Raw genomic sequence first — 25350 nt, forward strand, 5'->3', positions numbered from 1 at the left:
TACTGCACTGAAGTCCTAACTGTGTGACCTTGGGCAAATCACTTCATTGCTTTGACACAAGATGATCTGTCAGTTTCTTCCAGATTTGTGAATCCTGCTCAGCCCTACCACCAACACCAGAGTCCTATTCCACCATCACTCTTCCTAGCATACCGTGGGCTCTCACATGCAGGCTCTGCTGTTTTAGAAATAGATAGGTAAATGCTTTGTAGACCATCAAAGAACGAAGTTTTGCAAAACAGAAAGATAAAAAAGAAGAAAAAAATGCCCTTAGAATGCTATGTGATCAGTCCCTCATCCTCTGAAATTCTCTCTCTCTCTCTCATTATAACGAGATACACAATTGTTAATACTAATTCCATAAGTACATAATTTTGTTGAGTCCCAAACAGAAGATTATGGCTAAATCTAGAGTTTGGTTCATCACTTCCTAGATGTTGATGCAACACAAATGTAGAAAAATTATGCTCATTTCTCTACCTTGAAAGAATAAGGCATAGAACAAGCATAAGTAACACGATTCAGTGGATCTCTGGGCATTTTTTTTTTTTTTTTTTTTTTTTGCGGTACGCGGGCCTCTCACTGTTGTGGCCTCTCCCGTTGCGGAGCACAGGCTCCGGACGCAGAGGCTCAGCGGCCATGGCTCACGGGCCCAGCCCCTCCGCGGCATGTGGGATCTTCCCGGACGGGGGCACGAACCCGTGTCCCCTGCATCGGCAGGCGGACTCTCAACCACTGCGCCACCAGGGAAGCCCTGGGCATTTTTATATAATAAAATATCCAACATTTCCAAAGGAACCTTGATTACATGTGTCTGCTTTAGGCTGTGGGCAGATTACTTCTCTTGAGTCCTATGAATTTTGGAGGGTTTGGTAGGTACTAGACATCCAGTCCCTGTGACTGAGAAGAATAGGGATCCCTCCATAGAGAAATTTGGTTTTCCCGTATGAAAAGCATTTCAGGGCATGAATCATTATTCTATATGTTTCTGATATTTAAGGAAAGTTTAAGGAAAGCCATGCCAAGTCTATATAAGAATTTTATTTTGAACACTAAGTAAGCAAACTCAGTACAACAGCCCCCTCTAGTGTGGTGGAAATGCCCTAAGAGGAAACTGGAATAATCACTTTTCTCGTTCAGTAAATTATACAAGTCCTCTCGTGGATATTCTATCATAGTAATGTCAGATGGCTTTTGGCTCTCCATCAAAGTTTTAATTCTCTAAAAATGTTCAATTTTCCTGTACTTGGGTTTCATGCTACTTATAATTCATTTTCCTTTAAACCAAGTTACTAAAAATGCAATATTAAATAACCTATGATTAATACATGAAGACATAAAAATTAATTCAGTATTCCTTTAAGGAATCTGAGATGAACAGACTAGGGATAAAATATATCCTAAATTAATCCACTAAAAGTAATCAAACTTGACCAGAACATAGTCCAGGAACCAGAGCCTTAAATTTGTTTTTTTTTTTTTTCAATTATACGTGACTGGGCTAGGAAGTTCCACAATCCTACCCTCCCATCACCTTACCTAGCACACTATGGACTCTCACATGTGAGAGCTGATGTTTTATATTCACTCAATTATTCACCCATGTATTCACTGAGTACCTACTATGCTCTAGGGACTCTGCTATGGGTTAGCAATACAATGGAAAACAGGACAGACAGGAAGCTTAGAGTTGGTATTAGCACTATGAAGGAAGAAAAGGGTTGCTATGAGGAATGACGGCGGGCTTGCTTTAGGAGGGGTGGAGGTGGCACTCACCTTGAATGCTGAAGGACTAAAGGAGGTTGCCAGGGGAAAAATAATTTAGGCAGGAGGACCTACAAAGGAAAAGACCCTGATGGGTTCCAGGAGCTGCCAGAGGCCAGAATATCTGAGCAGGATGAACAGAGTGAGGCAGTGATAAGAGAGGAGGTTGGAAAATTAGGCAGGGGCTGGATTACATGGGGCTTTGTAGGTCTTAGAAAGAAATCGATCTTATTCTAGTTGTAACGGGAAGCCACTGAGGAGTTTATAGCAGGTGGCTACCGTCTGATCTACATTTCTAAAAGATGACTTTGGTTACTATTTAGGAGAAAAGCACGGAGGAGACCAGTGAGGAGTGCAGGGTCTCAGTCCAGGCAAGAGATGCTGGTGGCTTTGCTGGGAGTGGCAGTGGAGATGAAGGGAAGTGGCTGGTCTGTGAAGACTCAACACGCCCTGCTGGTAGACTGGATGTGGGTAGTGAGGAAAAGGACAGCGTCAAAGACACCTATGGGTTCACATGGGCTCTGGCTAATTTAGAAACTGGGTGAATCAAGATGCCATTTACTGGGCTTCTCTGGTGGTGCAGTGACTGAGAGTCCGCCTGCCGATGCAGGGGACGCAGAAAAGCTCTATTTTGAACACGTTAGGTGTTAGATGCTTACGCATCATCCAAAAGAATCTGTCCAGCAGCGAGTGGATATACAATTGGCAGCTCAGAGAAGAGGTGTGACTTTACAAGCAAATTGGTGAGCCAAGGGGTGTAAGAAAATAGATACGCAGCAGAGTTTCACTCTACTCATCAGGCTACCTTGAGATGCTCCAAGCTTAACCACTCTAGACCTGTTCTTAAAAACTGCAGAAATTAAATTTAGAGGGATAGGAGTGAAATATATACACCATCATAGTTAATCACTTTGCTGGGTCAACCAATGTTTTTGTGTGTGAATATCCTGTTTTGTGAGCAAAGCATGGTCAGCCAAATGAACACATGATGAAGTGGAGAGTGGAAATGCAGTATCGCTGCAATTTACTGATTTGTCGTTCTTAGATGGACATTAGCTAGTTAATGGACGTAAGTGATGCATCTGAAGGCCCAACTTGCTGTGCATGTGGGGTTTTCAAACAATCGACTGACATGATCCAACGAACGGACTGAATTACTTTTTGACTGACAACCACATGACGGGTGCAATAACTACATTTACAAAGTATATGTATAACCATTTCTTCTTTGAAATGTTTTCCCTCTCACTAAAGACAGAATTTGGTAGCTCTTGTCCTCACGTACTAAAGAGATTTAAGCTAAAGAAATTGGAAAGAATCCTACCAGCTAATACTGATGGAGCACTTGCTACGTGTCATGTACTTTATGTCCATTAGTTAATCTCCACAACAGTGTAATGCCATTGCTGCCATTGCTATCCTCTTTACCCACGTGAGGAAATCGGCTTATAGTGTATCAGTCAAAAAACACAGTCCATACCATGTTCAAAAGAGGAAATATAATATGCGGCACAAGTTAAAAAGGTGTTTGAACGGGTGATGGGGAAACAGGGATGGTGAGGCAACCCAGACATTAGCAATAGCGGTCAATTATTCACACCCCTGGAGCCAGAGGGATCCAGGGAGGAGGCCATGTTACCAGAGGTCAGAAGTCAGGGAAGCCCAGCAGAGGAATAATCAGAGGACACTCAGTCATTTCTAGAGACCTGACCTAAAAGAAGGAGACACACCGTGGTTCCTTTCTTCCTCCCACCCTCCAGTCCCCTTCTACTGCTTCCCATTGGCCAAATCTAACTGAAAGCCAGTTACCAAAGCAGCTGGGAAGCATTGTTTATTTTGCATGAGTCAGCTGTCAGCCTCTGCAATGCAGAGCAGAGTAACGGTAAGAAACAGATCTGTGAGCAAACAGGCAGAAGACAAGCTTATAGAGGTTGAGTAGCTTGCCCTCAGGTCACTCAGGCTGCCTGAATTTAAATTCTGAGCACATACTACCAACCTATGTTGTCTAATTATTATGAAGAGAAATGGGGCTTGGATGAGGCATCCTATTTGACGGTAACGAGCATCTCATTTTATATATGATATATACACAACACATCATATATACATGATACATCATGTGATATGTGCTATATATGCTTATATATGATGGATGTATATAGTACGTGTCGGTGTATGCTGCATATATTTTATCTCATCACTTTCTTTGGGATCCCACTGGTGTCACTGATGTTCTTTTACTTCCCTTTGACTAGATTTTTAAAACCTTATTTTTAATTCTTAAAAATAAAGGCAAGGTAAGATGGTTTCTCAGGACATATGCACTAAGGCACCAGGATGGGGGGATGACTCAGAGTGCAAATTAGTCCCACCACAGGCAGCCATGAGCCCAGAGAAGCAGCCTCCGTTCCCCAGGCCTCCAGTTCGGCATCGGTAAAAAGAAAGGCTGTATTCGTAATGATCTTTAAGGTCTTTCCTGCTCTGTGGTCTCATTACTGCATCTTCAGGGAAAGGTCAAATCTCTTGTTTTGGCCTCTAGGACAAAACCAAAATCAAAACCAAGGAAAGCATCACCCACGGCAAGAAAAGTGAGGCCCCAGCACACCACGGACTGGCGTTGGCTGACCCCACGCACACTTTTCCTTCCTCTGACACTGGACTTGCACGTCAGCTAACACTTGTTCACACGTCCTTCAACACAATATGGCAAAATTGGATAAAGGGAACGCTTAAGCTAGTTATTAGATTTCTGTCTAATCTGTCCACCTGCTCCACAGGAGGACATTTTAGCTCTGTTAGGTCCTACATTTCACTTGAGTGTCATGATTACATAACCAGACCCAGTCGTTCTGTTCAGTAGAGTAAAACAAAGATATAAAAACAAACAGCATCAATAAATGAATGTTATCTTCTTGCTTTTAACTACTCTTTGCATCTTGCAATTGGCCAATATTATTAGAAAATAACAGAATCTGTTAAAAAAAATGCTTTCCAAATCCAGAAGATATGAAACACGTTTATCACCCCACTTGCTCCATTGAAAAAAAATCTTTTTACTTTGATAAAATGGCAACCATAGGAGCTGTCCAAGAGACTATATGATGGGGATTACTGATGTGGAGAGAGGGAAGGGAGAGAAACGCATCGACAGATACTGGGAGACATAGTCTTGGATTTTGGTCTCTTAACTAAGACGCTGGGAGCGCTCCACCAGGACACAGTGATCAGAGCTTGGGTGATTTCCCATGAAGCATGGGGAGGCCTTGATGGGAGGCTGATCCCCTTGATGTCTCCTTGCCTCTAGGGTCCATGAGTTCCAGTAGCTGCTATACCATCTCCTGGTTTCCCAGAAAGAAAGGGCAATGCCAAGCCTAAGCCTCCTGCCCTGTCTCTACCGCTTCCCTTTTGTCTATATTTTTGTAAGATGAGAAAGGGCAGGACAGCCCGTCTCCTTTGCTTGTCATTCATCTGCTCACTTAATAAACATTTATTCACTGAATTTTATGTGCCTAGAACTGAACCAAGCAGTAGAACATTGTAGTAGGTCAGGATGAGGTAGGAGGACAAAGATGGCCATGGTGTAAAAACACTCAACCCGTACCCGTGCTTCAGAAAGAAAAGATGAAGATTTGGTTCCTTTTCTAGACCATCTGAGCCTCATTTCCAGTCAGAAATTAAACGAATGGTTTTATGATGCGTTCCCTTCATCATCTTGGACCACAGGAGATTGACATTTTAATGGCAATACGAGGGCTCAGAATAAAACTACCTTTTGATGACATATTCAACTAACGCTGAATTATAACAGAACCTTGGTGGACATGCACGTGACATCCACATAATTAGAGGACAAATTATTTTTTATTAGTGCTACTACTATTAATATAAAATTAATTTATACTCATGGACCACTGCATGTGAAGTGTTACCAAGCACAGGTAACATCCTGGCTCTGAGAATCACAAAGGCCAATGCAGTTATAACCTGCAGCTGGCTTCCTTTCCCAGCCGCCTTCCTCTCCTCCCTACAATCCCTTCTTTCTATTGATTTCCATTTAATTGTATCAACTCGGGAGAAATTAAACGGCAGGACTCTGTGACAGACATAAGGGCTGGGGAGCCCTTGAAGTCACTAGAGATAACCCCAGGGGCAGTTGTGCGTAATTCTGTAGCACCCGGTGTGCCTTCAGGGGCAATTCTGTCAGCAGCAAGTCAACCCTGGAGGCTTCAGGGTCAAGGGTAGGTAAAGTAGTGCAGGGAGCTTTATGTCACTGTTGTCCTTGTTCGGAGAAGCAGAATTTGACTGAAGCTGTCAGTTCCATGAAAGCTCATATAAGCTGGAGATGGCTCAAACGGCCAGCGTCAGAGTGGGGAATCACCTGTACTTTCACCCGGGCACACACTTCCCAAGCATACCCATAAGCCAGGCTCTGTGCTCACTGCGGGAACCCAGGCGTCTCGGTATAGACACTGAGGGGATTTCAGGGCTGAGGGTAGGTCAGTCACGTCTAGGGCTGGCTGAGTGATCATTATTAGAGCATCACCTGGGATCTTAAATCCTTGTCCTAAATTTTTTTTAGAGAAAAGTGACTTTAGAAACAGGTGGCATCTAGATGCCCTGGCTGACTATTAAGTAGCTCAAAGTCTGTCTGGTATTTTCCACCAAGTCCAGATCAATTAACCACGTCTTTTGTACAAACTGCTCCCTTCTGAAAAGGTTTTTATTGGTTCAGAATGCCCATTACCTTGTTTTCTTTTGTGCCTTTTTGTTAAGTTCAGATTTTTTCCTTTACTAAAGTGCCACTTTTTAATGATCACGTCAGTTTGGTGTTTCTCAGCTGGAGCAAATTGCTCTCATTTGTGTCCCACCACTGCCTCGGGGCATTTTTTCTTTCCAGTTGGTCTTTAACCTAATAACATACTTCTGTGTCTACCCTAATGGCATCTTGGTGATGATAATGGGCAGAGGCTTAATTAAGAAACATTATGAATCATACAGTTCAGTCTCTTCTAGTGTGTACGAATCCCTAAAGTGACAAGGGGGTTTCCTTTTCTTTTGTCCCTTGCAGTCTAAGTCCTTCCCTTGTTTGTGCCTCACCGCCACCAACGTCACTCTCCATACGTTATTTCTCAGGTTTACTAAAAACAGCATCTTAGGTGAGCAAAGGCCTTACCTATTTGCCAATCCCAGGGCACCTTCAACAGCTCCTTGTGCTCCATTATAGCTCTGCGAATTGAAAGAAAGCACACCTGATAAGCAACGCGTCCTACTTCTTTTTTCACTTACCAGATTTATACAAATCATGAAGCAATCAATTGAATTTCAAAAATTACTCTGGATCATGCAGAGGCAAGTCTCATTAGGCAGCCCAGCCCAAGGTTTATCCCTGCAGGATCTTGTTTGGTGAGTGAGCCAGTGGGCATGGTGGAGCACAGACCCTCCGCAGTCCTTCTCACCCAGTCTGCCTCTAGCCTTTGCTGCTTCTTGTTTAGGTGCTTTCTCAAAAGTATATGGCGAGGTTGCAGGTTTAATCAGTTTTCTGATTGAGCACTCTTCAGGGCAGTGGTTCTTAAACTTAAATGTATAAAACCACCACCTGGAGAGCACGTTAAAACAGTTTCCTGGTCTCCCCAGGTGGCGCAGTGGTTGAGAGTCCGCCTGCTGATGAAAGGGACGCGGGTTCGTGCCCCGGTCCGGGAAGATCCCACATGCCACAGAGCGGCTGGGCCCGTGAGCCATGGCCGCTGAGCCTGCGTGTCCGGAGCCTGTGCTCCGCAACGGGAGAGGCCACAGCGGTGAGAGGCCCGCGTACCGCAAAAAAAAAAAACCCAAAAAAACAAACAGTTTCCTGGGCCCCATCCCTTGAAAGTCTGATTCAGTAGATCTGGGTGGGGCTCACGGATGTGTGTTTCTGACAAGTTTTCATGCGGTGCCAGCGCTGTTGGTCAGAGAACTACACTCTGCGAACCACTGTTCTGGAAGAGAGCCAGGAGGGGAGGGGGCACGGCTCCACCGGTATCCCTCTGGTTTCAGCGTGCCCTCAAGGTATCCCGTTGGCCAAACACACTCATATGCCACTTCCACTATTTTGGCAGCAGTGTTTCTGAAGGGCTCTGTCAGCTCTAATGGCCTACAGCTGAAGCGGATGAGTGCGAGATCTCTGAAGATAGTTTTTTGGATCCAAGAATAATAATCCATAAAATGAGCCATCCATCTACAAAACGCTGGTTAGGAACAGTTGAACTAGGCTATTTCTTTTCCTCTTACAAGCTGACGCACCAAACTTAGGAACTTTAAAATGCCAGCATGCTTTCAAAATGAACCAAAAATAAATCTTTCTTAGAGAGTCTTCCCATGTCCTTGCCTTGTCTGCTATGGAGTTTTTCACCTGTATCTCAGGATATCGAAGTTTGGAGGATTCTTGGAAACAGCCTATTTGCAAAACCAGTTTAAAGTGATACCAAAATAGCTTCCATAAATAATTTCAGACACTGCCCCAGGACAAAGAACTTACTTTGTAGAAAGTGATTTGGTGAAATCAGAATTACTTGCTTTGCAGAGAGGGATTTGCTGAAATTAGACTGGAGGTTACACTATCCTTCTTTATCTCTTACGTGAAACTGAAATCCACGGCCTTTATTGATGGAAAATTATGCTTTGTTTGACATTTATTCTTGCAACAACTTCTGAGGCCTAGTCAGTGATGACTTATATGTTCCAATGCCAGAATTATTGCAAAATTGTTGTTTCTGACTTTTTGATGCTTAGTGAATGCCTGTGTTATATCTTCACTCATTTAAGGAAAATGGAAACACTAAATTTCTAAGAGATGAATTTGTTTTTTGTTTTTCGTTTTTGTTTGGTTTTTTTTGGCCGTGCGCACTGCTTGTGGAATCTTAGTTCTCCTATCGGGGATTGAACCCGAGCCATGGCAGTGAAAGTGCTGAGTCCTAACCACTGGGATGCCAGGGAATTCCCTAAGAGATGAATTTGAAATATGGTTCACTTGTGCAAATCCATGGGCAATAAAAGAAAAAGATTTATAAAAGGAAAATTTAAACTATGAGTTTTCTAGTGGTCGTTACTAGTAAGACTAGTTTACTGGTTGTCAGTAGTAAACAGAATGCCCCTTTTTGGAAGTGCATCAAATCATGGCATTTACACTTAGTTTGTCTGTTTCTCTAAGTAAAACCTCCTTGGTTGGTTTGGGAGAATCAATGTACTTCTCGTGTATTCTTGTAAATTATCTTCAAAGTCCATTAAATACATCCATTAAAAATTCATTTAGTTTGGAAGAAATTTACTCATAAAGATATTGAGTTTTTCAGATGTCATGTGGGAGGTTGGTGACAGGTTTCTACCTTCGATTTTTGTAAAATAAAGCAAACAACCATACCCCAAATGAAAAAATAATTGTAAGAATAAGCTCTAAGAGTATCGACTGCCTGAATTTCTAATTTTTACTCACAACTGAATTCCACTGAAAAATGCCCCGAAGAGTCCAATCATTCCCAGGAATTCCACTCGGCTCAGGGTTCGGATGATGTATTCTTCCCAGACGTTAGAGATACCGTAGAGTGTGGCTCCCCCTAAGACCAGAAGGTCCCCTACCAGCTTATTTTCCCCTAGGAACCAAAAAAAAAAAAAAAGAGGAAGCTTTATTAAAATTTTCCTAACAAGAATTTGGCATCGGCAAAATCAGCTTCCTATGCCTATTCTTTTCTGACATTTTTATAGACGTTCTGTATTTTGCCAACTGAGATTTAGTAAAGTCCATTTGTGTGTGTTCCAGTTACGTTGTGATATAAAAAGGTTGCCTATGTCCGCAACAAGAAGTCTTCCCTAGCTAAGAAAGGGACCAGTTTCTTCTAGGTTGTACCCTCTCCATGAAGCCCCATGTCTTCTGTCTGAGCGAAAGGGATTATGGGTTGAAAATTTCAACTCCCCTAAAGTAAGTAACATAAGGGTGAAGATATATGTAATTCATTATCACATTAGTAGTTTTCTTCTTTCATAAAAATATCTATTTGTTCTAAATTCAATTTTGGTTTCTGTCCAATCTCATAAATTCTGTACCTAGCTATTTCCTATACTTAGGCCAACTCTTTCCACTCCAGGAAGTGTGAAGCTAGGGAAGGACAGTGGGAATCAGCAGCCGGTGGCCTCACGGTGGGCTTGTACCCAAGGAGCCTCCAGCTGTGTCCTGTGTAGTTGGCTCATGGGAACTCAGCAGACATGCAGCTCTGGGGCGGAAGAAGGCGGGATTGGGAGGGCTCTCTCTCCAGCCTGATTCTAAGGAAGAGACCCACTTTAGAGTAGCCTTGGATTTCCAGATTAGCTGGAACAACCTAAAACTGCAGAGCCAGATGTTCACTGTACAGTTGGGAGCACTGCACATTCTCTAGGAAGAGGTTTCACATAAAAGAATCTGGGCTGGGCTTGGGGAGAGACCTCTTCACTCATGTCTCTGTGGTCGCCCCTGGAGACACATTTACTCTAATTAGTGTCACTTTTTCTAAGACAGCTTCCCACTGCTGGTAAGAATCAGAAAGAGAAAAGAAACCCTGAAAGGCAGGAGAGCTTGCTGGAGTTCAAGGGAATGGAGCTGAGAGTCTGGAACTGCGAGGTCTGGGAACCCTCCCGGGGCTCATGCGGAGTGGGTGGCCCAAGAACATGAGGAGGCTCTGATAAGGAACCAGACCTCATGGCTGTGTCCCTGGGTGTGTCTTCCAGGGAAATGAAGGTTGCTGTTACAGAGCAACCTGACGAATCTTTTTTTATGTGTCAGCTAGAAAATCATGACAAAGCTTCTAATTTTAAGGAGTTCATTTGTGGAATAACCCATAAAGTAAAAAGTATCCATTACTAAGACTATAAAATTATAATGAACATGATTCAGTCACTTTTCAATAAGGACCCATTTCAGAATCTTGTGATGACATGGGGTCATGATTATGAATATCAATTATTGTTGTATTAGTGAAGTGTGGAAGTGCTGCTCGATAGAATTCTTGGTTACATGAAATTAATTTTATATGAATGGATTCAGGAAAGTTAAATTACAATAAACTATTTTAACAGAACTTAGGGAAACATCAGTCCATCTTTTAAAAGTCCTAAAAAGAGGCCACACTGTTTCAATGAATAGTCTCAACAATATTTTTCAAACTCCACATTTATATCATTATGGTCTATTCTGTTAAGCCTTTGACTATATGGAATCTACTCCCAAGTACTTTGAATTTTCACCAATGCAGTGATAATTATTGTTAATAATGATACAATTTTGTGTAACTGCAAGTTTAGAAGTATTTCCTAAGTTATCGGTAACAAAGTGATTAAATATTACTTATTAAAATTTTACTAGTAAGTGTATTTATCAGTTTTTAAATCATTTGAAAGTGGGTACCTATACATATAGCATGTATGAAATCTTAGATGATTAAATATAGTTAAATTAACTAGGACATGATTTTATCCAACCATATTGTATAATGCAGTGTTTGATATAATATTTTGTACCTACAATTTGTATCTAGTTGACTGGAAATTACAACATATTACTCTATGTTTCGTGCCCTATTAATGCTATAGATATCTGACATGGTAGAGTCAATTTCTCTGAAAGTTCACGGGGAAAATTATATCTAGCAAGTGTGTCATTTACATATGATTGAAACCACAGTGAGTGATAATGATTTGCAAATTTGGGGCAAATGTACACATTTGAAGTTATAAGAAGTTCATTCAACCCAGTGCCTTCTTTCTCTCCTCTGAATTTCACACCATTGTCTCTGTGTATGGCCCCCACTGCACTTTGCTCCACGTCTATTATTTGTTAACTTGCCTGTCTTCCCCTTCCTGTTTTCTTATACAGTAGGGTTGAAGGGCCTACTGTGACTTACTTCGCTTTATATTCTCTGCGGTCCCTAGCACAGATCCTGGCACATTATAAGTTCTCAATAAGCGTTTAAATGAGTTGAGCCAATGGAACAGGTCTTAATACATCTCATGGTAAAGATTTTGAACGGTGACATCTTTCAATTTAGGTAGATATGGGTTCTAATCACATCTCTGTCACTTATTAGTTGTTAAACATTGGGCAAGCTATAGAGTCTTTCTGACTTGTGTTTTCTTAATTTAAAATGAGGTTATGGCGAGGATACCGTAAAATAGTGTTAATAGGATTTAAAAATGCAAAATAATGTAAAATGCTTAACATAGCGTCTGGCACTTATTAAGTGTTCAGGAAATGGTGGTTAAAAAAGAGTGAATCAATCGTTCCCTTTGAATCACCACCTGTCTGTTTGGGTTGGCCATTTCTCATTTTGGATTGCTTCTTAGTTCTAAACAACCCAGTCATGACTGCTTTGCAAGAATTGGTTTTCCTTATTGGATTTTTGATGAAGTACTAGAAACACCATGTTTGGAGGGATACTTCTGTCTGTGTGGTTGTGGGAGGAGAAGAGGGAATATTATTTCAAATCATTACTTACCACTATTTCAAGAATAAATGGTGAATTATAGTATTCTAGAGTGTTGAAAGACTGCTAATGCAATTTATGAAAATGAACCCAACTCACTGAATATTTTTGAGTTTTAAATACGACCAACTGCTTTGTTTTCCTGGGACTCTCTTGGTTTTAGCACAGAAAGTCCCCCTTCTGGGGAAACCCTTCCATTCTGGCCTATCTGGGACAGTCATTCATCCTAATTTACTGCAATTGAACAATGGTACCTTTCTTACATGAGTCACAATTATGGAAGAATAAGTATTAAGTGGTGTAGCAGAAAGATTTCACATCTAGGCCACACCGTTTAGTACTGGTGTGTACTTGCACATGTTTCTTATCTTCCCTGAGCCTTGATTTCTTCAGCTGTAACAATGAGAAAATACTTTCTTTGCATAATTAGGAGGATTAAATGAGATGATGTACAGGAATGTGCCTGGCACCAATAAAATTGTCACTTTTAAAAATTATGTTTAATTATCTAATTCTGTGAAAATGTTTTCTCTCTTTTGAAATAAATATAAAATTATGTCTGGTAGTAAAGAAAATGTCATTATGGTTATCTAATATCTTTGATAAGTGAACTATAAGATGCAATAAATGTATTATGGTAGAAAGAAGATACTTTGAAGAGCAAGAAATACATTTTATGATAAGGATCTATTTTAATTGAGTTTTATCTTAATCTTATTATTTTCTTACCTCCCCTTTTATATCTATAAGTTTTCCAAGGAAAGTAGAAATGTCATGGAGAAATCTCTTTGGTCTTATTAAGTCATTTTTACACCCTCCAACCTCTATCATATTCTCAGGAGCCATTTTATTGCACGCCTTTCCCCCATGCATCAATAAATGCAGAGCTGGTCTCTCAGAGGAGACTTATAATGCTGGAGGAAGGTGGCAAAGAGGGAATGCACATATTAGTCCCACCAATTTTCACTGACAAACTTGGAAAAAGACATCTCCTTTCAGCTGAGCTCAAAGGCATGGGAGCACCTATAGTGGATGATTCGTTGTTCCTGAGACAAGCATAGAATTGGAATGTAAGTGTTTTTGTGTCTGTCCCACTTTGTAGACCATTCCACAGGCTCCAAGGCAGAGTCTCCACGGCTGATATCAAAAGTGCTTGAGGACAGAATTTTCAAAATCCTAAGCTAAGGAGAACTGTGGACTAAGCAATATAAAAGGGACTAAGTTGGTCATCTTTTCCTGTTACAGTGATGACGATTTAAATCGGGCTGAATGCCTGATTAAAGTTCTGGTGAGTGCCTGAAGGATTTTAGAAAAGTTCCGTCCCTGGCGAATTAATGCAATTGAACCAACTCTACGGTAAGAGTGGTACCAAACGGAACATTTTTGATAGGGATGCACACAAAGATTATATTGTCCTCAAAATCAGTGTGTTATTTTCTTTTTTCAGGACATTTTATAAGATAGCTTAACTTGCTGCCTAATTTAATATTTTTGTAGATGTAAAGCATGCCCAGTCATTATTTTGTAAAATGAGCCCTTGGATCCTAAATTTGGGCTGCTGTCAGAACATTATTCCATGTAGTCAGGCACCATCAGATGAGCATGGAAGGTACTCAACAGTGATAAAACTTAATTCTGTTAACACCGGTACTTCATGTGTTACAACAGGAAAGATGCTGTGGGCCTTAAACAGATTCACACGGACAGATAAAACACCACTCCAGCATGTTTCAGCTGCCCTGCACTCTTTTTAAAAATGATCACTTTTGAAAGACTCCCAAATGGACTTAACTTTCTTTTTCTTAAATAGTACTAGTACCCCTTTCCTAACATTTCAATTGAAATCAAGAAAACATTTTTTACAGGATTAGTGAATACAACCTAGTGAAATAAATTCAAATTTGTTTAACATGTTGGGTGTAAATATTTAGATTTATAATGACAATTGTCTTCCTTGACTATGGATACAAAATGATGGCCAGGGTGAATGGCTAGAGTTCAGCAAAGCAAAATTTTCATAAATAAGGGTACAAGTTGCTTAGTCTGTATTTACACAGTTCAAGCAAAGCTGAGAAAGTGTAATTAAATTATGACTTTATAACAACTGGGCATGTGGTATCAGACAAAAATATTGTCTGATTGGTCCAAAGAGATGATCTATATTGGGATCATGACGGGTATAGAGCAAAAACTAGCCTTTTCATGTAATATATATCAATATCCCATGGAACCACTATTTCATAGAACAGGATTTGGGAAAAGCTGGCATAGGTATTTTTAGTCCATCTGTTGTGGTGGGGACTGACTACGTTGTGTAGGCAGCACATGGAGAGGACAGAGGCTGTCTCTCTTTTGCTGTGTTGTATCTTCAGCTCCCAGCAATGTGGGAGAGGGAAGGAAGCCTGCCCAGGAGGTCAGGAGACTTGGGTTCTAGTCTCAGCTCTGTGACCTTGGGCAGCTCACTTGGCTTCCCTGTGTCTTGGAGTTTCTGTGTGTCAAATACAAAGGAGCCGAACAAGGTCCCTTTCAGTCATAAAGTTCTGTGGTGCAACTTAAAAATATAAATAACTTTCATTTCAGGTATTTCTTATGACCTAGTCTCAAAGAGAAATGCCCCAATTTTAACTTTTTATCTCTAATTCCCCAGAAGAAAAGGCAATTCCAAAACTAAAGAAGAGTGGGTACTTTCTATCCTATTCCTGATGTTAACAAAGAACGTCATTTTTTTCTTGCCCCGAAACCTCTGTAACTCAAGGATTTTTGGTACATTTTAAAGAATTACAATGCTTTAAATGTGGTCCTCTGGAAAGCATTCTGGATTAGGGCTCCTCAGAAGATTCATAGCAATTTGATGAGTAAACCTTGAAGATTTGTAGGTCTACAAGATAATGACCTGTGACTGTTACCTAAAACTTCCCCACAAATACACCAACAAAAAACATGCATGAGGAGAACTGCACTTAGCTCTCCCTCATAAAATTATCGAGAATTCCTAATCCAGGCTCCAAAGTTTAAATATCCACTCTTAAGCCTGTATACCCACCTTGACCCAGTAGTCTGAAAGCTCAGTCTTTCTCTGACGCGGGAGAGAAGGCGTTGGCGGGTGGGGTGTGGGGAAGGTCCCTGTGGCTCGGGAGTGGCCTGACCCACTGACACCGTCTCTAACCAGCTGGTCTGGATCAGGCAGCTTTGACCCCCAACACATCCTCCAAGTGGGTCCTGACTCTCAGCTTTAAACACCATCTGAATGTTTCTGAGTTCCTGTAGAATGGGCATGAAAGCTGTATTTTGCTTCCTTTGTTCACTAAAGAAACATGTATGAACACCTCCTATGTGCCACTGTCCTAGGTGTAGGGGAACAAACACGAGTTAAGACACAGACAGTAGGAAGCCCAGGTTCCTTGTTTCCACCATGAACCGTGAACATTCCACGTCTTGCCTTGGTCTCACCCACAGAGACAAGGAACCCGGTGAACACGGAGACTCACCTGCTCCCTGATGCCTTCCCACAAGCACATCTGCGCCCGCCATGCATCCCATTCCCAGGATGCAGACGATGATGCCGAGGAAATGCACAGCCTTGTACCGGATCAGCAGGAAGAACCAGGAGAGCAAAATCACAACCGGGATCACGAAACAGTCCAGGAGCTACAGGGAGGGAAGGAGGGAAGCAACAATAGGGAGTTCAGAGGGAAACTTTCCATATAATGGAAACTGTCAGAAAAATAAGCTTGCTCTGTAGAAAGGGCATTTCCCCTGGATCTGTGTTTTTGGGTCGACCCAGAATTGATGCAATTAAAACGACTCTGAAACAAATGCACACGAACTTTACTTAAACATCCCCCAGCTGTGAAGAGAAGGGGAGAAGGCGAATCAATAAGACAGGCTGGTGGTGAAGCTTCTCCTGCCCCTGTGGTGTCAGGGCAGCTTGGCATCCACCTTCCTCAGCACCCTGGCCGATTCCACAGGGACACTCAGATGTGGGGAGAATAGACGGAGCCGTTTTAGATGGTCCCAGCACTCTGGGAGTAGATCTGGGAATGGGAGGTGAGGGGGCAGAGGTCTTCTAATAGTTTATAAATTATTAGAATCTAGGCAAAAGTTGCACTTAATTTCTCCCAGAACTTTCTCCCCCCTACCAATAAAAGTTACTTTAATCTCTCTTTGAAATTTCACTCTTTATAGGAAAAAAACTGGTCTAAATGTAAATGCAAATATTAATCTCAAAAGTTTACAAATACTTTAAAAATACTGTATAAAAAAAGTTAAAAAAAAAAAGGAGGGAGAAAAAAGAATGAACAGAGTATTTAAAAAATCTTTGACTTCATTTCCTATATATTTTGTGCAAATAGTGAGATTCCACCTGAAATGGAAGCCCCAAGAGATGGTGGAAAGTTTGTCCCGGTCATGCAGCGAGACAACATAATGAAATGGGAAGACCTTGTGTGAGGAGCCAGGAGATCTGAATGTGAGTACTAGATCCTTACTTAGAGCAGTGTGACCTTGGGCAACCCACAAACTCAGGAAGTCTCAATTTCCTGTTAGTATAATGAAGATAATAATTCCTGCTGACTTTCTCTAAAGATCATTGTGAAGCTCGAAGATAACACATGTGGAAGCATTTTGTAAATTACGAGGACCTCAACGCCAGTCTAGACCCTGCTTCCAAATACATGCTCTGGACTCCACAGAACTGGTTGTTTCTACCACACCTCGGTAAGATGCAGTGACTTGTGGTTACTCCATGTGAAGCAGCGTCTCCACTAGACACACGGGTGGCCCCCAGGACTCCAGACTCCATGTACCAAATGAGAAACTGGTGATCTGGTCCCACTGCACAGTACAGCTCCTCTGCTAGAATCCTAAACAGGTGGCCCTACCAGCCAGTAGCCAGATGCAGGGCAGTGATCCCTAACACTCCTTCTCTCTTACTGTCTATATCCTATGGGTCACTAAATCCTGCCAGTTCACCTTCTAAACACTTCTTAAATCTACTCACGCCACTTCCGCCACCTAGACCGAACTGGCATCATCTCCTACCTGGAGCAAGCCCTTCCTTCCTGCCTCGGGTCTTCATGCATCCCCCTCCTTCTGGAATGCTCCATCTAATTCTTGAAGTCCTGCCTCCTTCTTCAGGATCGCACCTATATTCTGCCTCCTTAAGAAAGCCTCTAGGGTCCCTAGGCTAGGTCAGGTCCTCTTCGATGATTTCCTTGTATCCTATACCTCTCCTTTATAGTGTCAATTATAATAATTCTCAATTAATATGGAATTATTGGCATAATGTCTGACTTCCCACTTGTCTGGAGTTCCATGAGAGCAGGACTATATTCCCAGCATCCAGAGTCCTGCTGGGCTTATGAGAAGTATCCAAGAATAGTTATTGAACAAATACATACAAGGATTTTTAATAATCAGTAACAGCAAAATAGAGTCACCAACATTCACTAAAGACTGAAAAATGTTTGTATATTTGCAAAGCATCCTGACCATCAGAATGGCTTTTGGTACTGTAAACAGCACTTAGGATCCTCACCATCCCAAAAGCTGTTGGTGACCTGGACAGACCCTCATGCGTCTCCGTGCCTCGGTCTTCCCTTTTGCAGAATGGAGCAAGCAATCAGAAGAGTAAGCTGTCCCCGAGGTTACTGGGAAAGGATAACGCTGATAACACCGTTAACCCTAACACGGTGATGGGCTGGGGGCTAAGCCCACGTGTCACCGCGCTCCGGGAGGGGCTGAGCTCGGGGGTGACGGCTGGTAGGACTGCACTACAGCATATGTTCACTCACTGCACAGTTAATTAGCAAGTTAATGATCCTACTTGATGTGGTAAAACGCTCTAAAGCAGGTCTTACAGCTGGCCTCAAATGCCATTTAAGTATATTAGGAAATTGGTGTTTCCAGTGAAAACTCTTCACTGGGCATAAGACAGTTGGTGTTTTGCTTTAAAAATTAGAAATGATTGAATCAACAGTTAGAATATTTACCTACATGCTCCACAATTGGGATTTCATTATCTGGCTGGAAGCCCGCGGTCAGCGAAGCTGAAGGCCTCTATGCCTGAATTACTGAAGGCAAACCAGGCCTTCATCCAATCTTTGAGGAGGGCTCAAGTGAGCTTTTGTGGTTCTCAGTGTCATTAGAAACCCCAGCACTTGATGAGTCCTGGGATCTGTTCTCTTAATAGATTGAGCTGAAAAATCCTTATTTGTGAGTGCCAGTTGGCCCTTTGGGTAGGGAGGACTTTTAGAAAGAAAAGAAGGAGAAAGAAGGCTACAGTACAAACCAGGGTTTCTGGGACATTTCAGCTGGGAAGCGTGGCACCCAGCATACAGTAGGGAATCAACGATGGGTGACTAAATGAATCAGAGAATGGAGGGGCGCTTGGTATCACTGACCGTCAGAAGGGAAATTAGAGGTAATCTAGGCTGCTTCCGGCATTCGGTCTGGGATGATTCTTCATTTTGCAGGACTGCCCCAGGCTCTCTGCAGGGCACGTAGCACCACGGGGCCCTGACCACGAAAAACAATGCTCCTACACACTTACAAGTGCCCCTCGGGGGCAGTATCTCCCCAATTTAGAGTCACAGAGCCCTTTATTTAAAAACTGAGGATTCAGAAGTTTCAAGAGGTGAAGTGATGTGCTCCCCGTCACTCAAACTGTTGCTATCAGCCACAGTCCTGTCCTGATTTTTTTTTTTTTTTTTTTCGGTACGCGGGCCTCTCACTGTTGTGGCCTCTCCCGTTGCGGAGCCCAGGCTCCGGACGCGCAGGCTCAGCGGCCATGGCTCACGGGCCCAGCTGCTCCGCGGCATGCGGTATCCTCCCGCACCAGGGCACGAACCCGTGTCCCCTGCATTGGCAGGTGGACTCTCAACCACTGCGCCACCAGGGAAGCCCCCTGATTTTTTAAAAATCATATTTTAATGAAGGTCAGTAACAGGAATTGCTACAGGTGAAGGTCTCACCACGATTTTTGTAATTAGAGACAAAAAAACTCAAAAAACATTTGGGAGTTGCTGTTAGTAAACAGGCTATTATTTTTTAGCGATTTTTGGCCCCAGCTTTTCCCCTGCGGTCATATAGTATAAAACATACTGACAAAATAATTTTCCAATAATTTTCTGGTAGCTTAACCCCTTAGCAAAGAGGTTGTTAGAGTAATAAAAGAGAGCAGCATTATAATAGATGCCCACGACTGGGGCTGTGAAAACAGAAAATGAACTGAAAAACCTTCGGGTTCTGTCATTAACTTTTAAGATATATTTACCTTTCTTTGTATACATTTCTATATCCAAAAGGAAATTATAAAGTATCAATACCCAAAAACTAAACAAATGAATATTATTTCATAATCATCTTATACTCTGAAAAATCTCCAAGAACATGAAGAACATCAGTAAGTAAAGTTCATTACCTCTTAGATTTACCTGGCATCATTCCCCTCTAAAGATATAAGCTAATTTTAGTCTTCTATATCATTCATCCTGAAGTAACACCTGCCAGTGAGGTCTACGACCCAGGTTATCTGATGTGATTGATGGAGGTGCTGAGGCACACCGTGCTCAAAGACTGGGGGCAACGCCTCTGAAGTCATCATGATAACACCAGGATAATGACCTGAACTTGGTAGTTTTAAATATTTCCTCAGGATAGATTCTTGGCCTGAAATTACAGAGTTAAACTCTTGAGGCATATTGCCATTTTTCCCAGGAAGTTAGTGGTTATTTACTGGTCCACCATTAGTGGGCAAATATGAACTAAGATGAGAGAATTGCTTTGCAAATTAAAAATAGGTATTTCAGGTAAGGAACCTTCCAAGACAGTGGAGGAGTAAGATGTGGAGATCAACCTCCGCCCCAGAAATACATCAGAAATACATGTGCCACATATATACAATGGAATATTACTCAACCATAAAAAGAAACGAAATTGAGCTATTTGTAATGAGGTGGATAGACCTAGAGTCTGTCATACAGAGTGAAGTAAGTCAGAAAGAGAAAGACAAACACCGTATGCTAACACATATATATGGAACTTAAGAAAAATAAAAATGTAATGAAGAACCTAGGGGTAAGACAGGAATAAAGACACAGACCTACTAGAGAATGGACTTGAGGATATGGGGAGGGGGAAGGGTAAGCTGTGACAAAGCGAGAGAGAGGCATGGACATACATACACTACCAAACGTAAGGTAGATAGCTAGTGGGAAGCAGCCGCATAGCACAGGGAGATCATCTCGGTGCTTTGTGACCGCCGGGAGGGGGGGGATAGCGAGGGTGGGAGGGAGGGAGATGCAAGAGGGAAGAGATATGGGAACATATGTATATGCATAACTGATTCACTTTGTTATAAAGCAGAAACTAACACACCATTGTAAAGCAATTATACTCCAATAAAGATGTTAAAAAAAAATCTACATTTGGAACAACTCCTACAGAACACCTACTGAATGCTGGCAAAAGACCTCAGACTTCCCAAAAGGCAAGAAACTCCCCACGTACCTGGGTAGGGCAAAAGAAAAAAGAAAAAACACAGACAAAAGAATAGGGACAGGACCTGCACCAGTGGGAGGGAGCTGTGAAGGAGGAAAGGTTTCCACACACTAGGAAGCCCCTTCACTGGCGGAGACGGGCGGGGGGGGGAGGGGGGTGGCAGGGAGGAAGCTTCAGAGCCACGGAGGACAGTGCAGCAACAGGGGTGCGGAGGGCAAAGCAGAGAGATTCCCGCACAGAGGATCGGTGTCGACCAGCACTCACCAGCCTGAGAGGCTTGTCTGCTCACCCGCCGGGGCGAGCGGGTCTGGGAGCTGAGGCTTGGGCTTCGGAGGTCGGATCCCAGGGAGAGGACTGGGGTTGGCTGCGTGAACACAGCCTGAAAGGGACTAGTGCACCACAGCTAGCCGGGAGGGAGTCCGGGAAAAAGTCTTGAACTGCCTAAGAGGCAAGAGACCATTGTTTTGGGGTGCATGAGGGGAGGGAATTCAGAGCACTGCCTAAATGAGCTCCAGAGACGGGCGTGAGTCATGGCTATCAGTGCGGACACCAGAAACGGGCATGAGACGCTAAGGCTGCTGCTGCCGCCACCAAGAAGCCTGTGTGCGAGCACAGGTCACTATCCACACCTCCCCTCCCAGGAGGCTGTGCAGCCCGCCACTGCCAGGATCCTGTGATCCAGGAACAACTTCCCTGGGAGAACACATGGCGCGCCTCAGGCTGTTGCATGTCATGCTGGCCTCTGCCACCGCAGGCTCGCCCCGCATTCCATACCCCTCCCTCCCACTGGCCTGAGTGACGCAGAGCCCCCTAATCAGCCGCTGCTTTAACTCCGTCCTGTCTGGGTGAAGAACAGACGCCAGAGGGCGACCTACACGCAGAGGCGGGGCCAAATCCAAAGCTGAGCCCCGGGAGCTGTGTGAACACAGAAGAGAAAGGGAAATCTCTCCCAGCAGCCTCAGAAGCAGCGGATTAAATCTCCACAATGAACTTGATGTACCCTGCATCTGAGGAATACCTGCATAGACAATGAATCATCCCAAAATTGAGGAAGTAGATTTTGGAGGCAATTGTAGGCTTGTGGTTGTCTGTGACTGACTAGTTTCTGATTTATATGTTTATCTTAGTTTAGTTTTCAGCGCTTGTTATCATTCGTGGATTGGTTTATTGGTTTGATTGCTCCCTTCTTTTCTTTTATTAGTTTTTTGAAAAATAATATATTAAATTTTTAAAAAAATTTAATAACTATTTATTTTTCATTCTTTCTTTTCTCCCTTTTCTTCCGAGCTGTGTGGCTGACAGGGTCCTGGTGCTCCGGCTGGGTGTCAGGCCTGTGCCTCTGAGGTGGGAGAGCCAAGTTCAGGGCATTGGACCAGAAGAGACCACTTGGCCCCACATAATATCAATTGGCGAGAGCTCTCCCAGAGACCTCCGTCTCAACACTAAGACCCAACTCCACTAAATGACCAGCAAGCTCCAGTGCTGGACACCCCATGACAAACAGCTAGCAAGACAGGAAAACAAACCCACCCTTTAGCAGAGAGGCTGCCTAAAATCATACTAAGTTCACAGAGACCCCAAAACACACCACCAGACATGGTCCTGCACACCAGAAAGAAAACATCCAGCTCCATCCACCAGAACACAGGCACCGTCCCCTCCACCAGGAAGCCTACAAAACCCATTGAACCAACCTTACCCACTGGGGGCAGACACCAAAAACAATGGGAACTACAGCCTGCGAAAAGGAGACCCCAAACACAGTAAGGTAAGCAAAATGAGAAGACAGAGAAATACCAAGCAGATGAAGGAGCAAGGTAAAAATCCACCAGACCAAACAAATGAAGAGGAAATAGGCAGTCCACCTGAAAAAGAATTCAGAGTAATGATAGTAAAGATGATCCAAAATCTTAGAAATAGAATGGAGAAAATATAAGTAACATTTAACAAGGACCTAGAAGAACTAAAGAGCAAACGAACAATGATGAACAACACAATAAATGAAATTAAAAATTCTCTAGAGCAGAATAATGAAAAAAGAATGAAAAGAATTGAACACAGTCTCAGAGACCTCTGGGACAACATTAAACACACCAACATTCAAATTATAGGGGTCCCAGAAGACGAATAGAAAAAGAAAGGGTCTGAGAAAATATTTGAAGAGATTACAGTCGAAAACTTCCCTAATATGGGAAAGGAAACAGTCAATCAAGTCCACGAAGCACAGAAAGTACCAAACAGGATAAATCCAAGGAGAAACAGGCCAAGACACATATTAATCAAACTATCAAAAATTAAATTAAAACAAAGAAAAAATATTAAAAGCAGCAAGGGAAAAACAACAAATAACATACAAGGGAATCCCCATAAGTTTAACAGCTGATCTTTCAGCAGAAACTCTGGAAGGCAGTACAGAGTGGCAGAACATATTTAAAGTGATGAAAGGGAAAAATCTACAACCAAGATTACTCTACTCAGCAAGGATCTCATTCAGATTTAATGGAGAAATTAAAACCTTTACCGACAAGCAAAAGCTAAGAGAATTCAGCTCCACCAAACCAGCTTTACAACAAATGCTAAAGGAACTTCTCTAGGCAGGAAACACAAGAGAAGGAAAAGACCTACAATAACATACCCAAATCAATTAAGAAAATGATAATAGGAACATACATAATGATAATTACCTTAAATATAAATGGATTAAATGCTCCAACCAAAAGACACAGACTGGCTGAATGGATACAAAAACAAGATCCGTATATATGCTGTCTACAAGACACCCACTTCAGATCTAGGGACACCTACAGACTGAAAGTGAGGGGATGGAAAAAGATATTCCATGCAAATGGAAATCAAAAGAAAGCTGGAGTAGCAATTCTCGTATCAGACAAGACAAACTTTAAGATAAAGAGTATTGCAAGAGACAAAGAAGAACACTATAATGATCAAGGGTTCAATCCAAGAAGAAGATATAACAATTGAAAATATTTATGCACCCAACATAGGAGCACCTCAATACATAAGGCAAAATGCTAACAGCCATAAAAGGGAAAATCAACAGTAACATAATAATAGTAGGGGACTTTAACACCCCACTTTCACCAATGAACACATCAACCACAATGCAAATAAATAAGGAAACACAAGTTTTAAATGACACATTAAACAAGATAGACTTAACTGATATTTATAGGACATTCCATCTAAAAACAACAGAATACACATTCTTCTCAAGTGCTCATGGAACATTCTCCAGGATAGATCATATCTTGGGTTACATAATCAAGCCTTGGTAAATTTAAGAAAATTGAAATTGTATCAGGTATCTTTTCTGACCACAATGCTATGAGACTAGATATCAATTACAGGGAAAAAAACTGTAAAAAATACTAACACATGGAGGCTAAACACTACATTACGAACTAACCAAGAGATCACTGAAGAAATCAAAGAGGAAATCAAAAAATACCTAGAAACTAATGACAATGAAAATATGATGGTCCAATACCTATGGGATGCAGCAAAAGCAGTTCTAAGAGGGAAGTTTACAGCAATACAATCCTACCTCAAGAAACAAGAAAATTCTCAAATAAACAATCTAACCTTAAACTTAAAGCAATTAGAGAAAGAAGAAACAAAACCCCCCAAAATTAGCAGAAGGAAAGAAATCATAAAGATCCGATCAGAAATAAATGAAAAAGAAGAAGGAAATGATAGCAAAGATCAATAAAACTAAAAGCTGGTTCTTTGAGAAGATAAGCAAAATTGATCAACCACTAGCCAGACTCATCAAGAAAAAAAGGGAGAAGACTCGAAACAACAGAATTAGAAATGAAAAAGGAGAAGTAACAACTGACACTCAGAAATACAAAGGGATCATGAGAGATTATTACAAGCAACTATATGCCAATAAAATGGACACTCTGGAAGAAATGGAAAAATTCTTAGAAAAGCAAAACCTTCCTAGACTGAATAAGGAAAATATAAAATATAAACAGACTAATCATAAGCACTGAAATTGAAACTGTGATTTAAAATCTTCCAACAAACAAAAGCCCAGGACCAGATGGATTCACAGATGAATTCTATCAAACATTTAGAGAAGAGCTAACACCTATCCTTCTCAAACTCTTCCAAAATATAGCAGAGGGAGGAACATTCCCAAACTCATTCTACGAGGCCACTAACACCTTGATACCAAAACCAGACAAAGATGTCACAAAAAAAGAAAACTATAGGCCAATATCACTGATGAACATAGATGCAAAAATCCTCGACAAAATACTAGCAAACAGAATCCAGCACCGCATTAAAAGGATCATAAACCATAATCAAGTGGGGTTTATCCCAGGAACGCAAGGATTCTTCAATATACACAAATCAATCAATGTGATACACCATATTAACAAATTGAAGGAGAAAAACCATATGATCAACTCAATAGCTGCAGAAAATCTTTCAAGAGAATTCAACACCCATTTATGATAAAAACCCTCCAGAAAGTAGGCAGAGAGGGAACTTACCTCAACATAATAAAGGCCATATATGACAAACTCACAGCCAACATCATTCTCAATGGTGAAAAACTGAAACCATTTCCACT

At 41.9% G+C, this 25350-nt stretch overlaps 1 protein-coding gene across 2 annotated transcripts in view; it reads right to left on the reverse strand.

The window, feature by feature from the left end:
- Positions 1–25350, reverse strand: part of SLC35F1 (solute carrier family 35 member F1) — a 486239-nt gene that overhangs the window by 36026 nt on the left and 424863 nt on the right. For both annotated transcript variants that reach the window (XM_067702264.1, XM_067702263.1), the window contains exons 4-6: positions 15737–15896; positions 9233–9389; positions 6938–6990 (exon numbers count right to left, since the gene is read on the reverse strand). In XM_067702264.1, the coding sequence (XP_067558365.1) occupies positions 6938–6990; positions 9233–9389; positions 15737–15896 (370 nt within the window). The remainder of the gene's footprint in view (positions 1–6937; positions 6991–9232; positions 9390–15736; positions 15897–25350) is intronic.

Source organism: Pseudorca crassidens, chromosome 13 (genome assembly GCF_039906515.1).
Source record: "Pseudorca crassidens isolate mPseCra1 chromosome 13, mPseCra1.hap1, whole genome shotgun sequence".
Lineage (NCBI taxonomy): Eukaryota > Metazoa > Chordata > Mammalia > Artiodactyla > Delphinidae > Pseudorca > Pseudorca crassidens.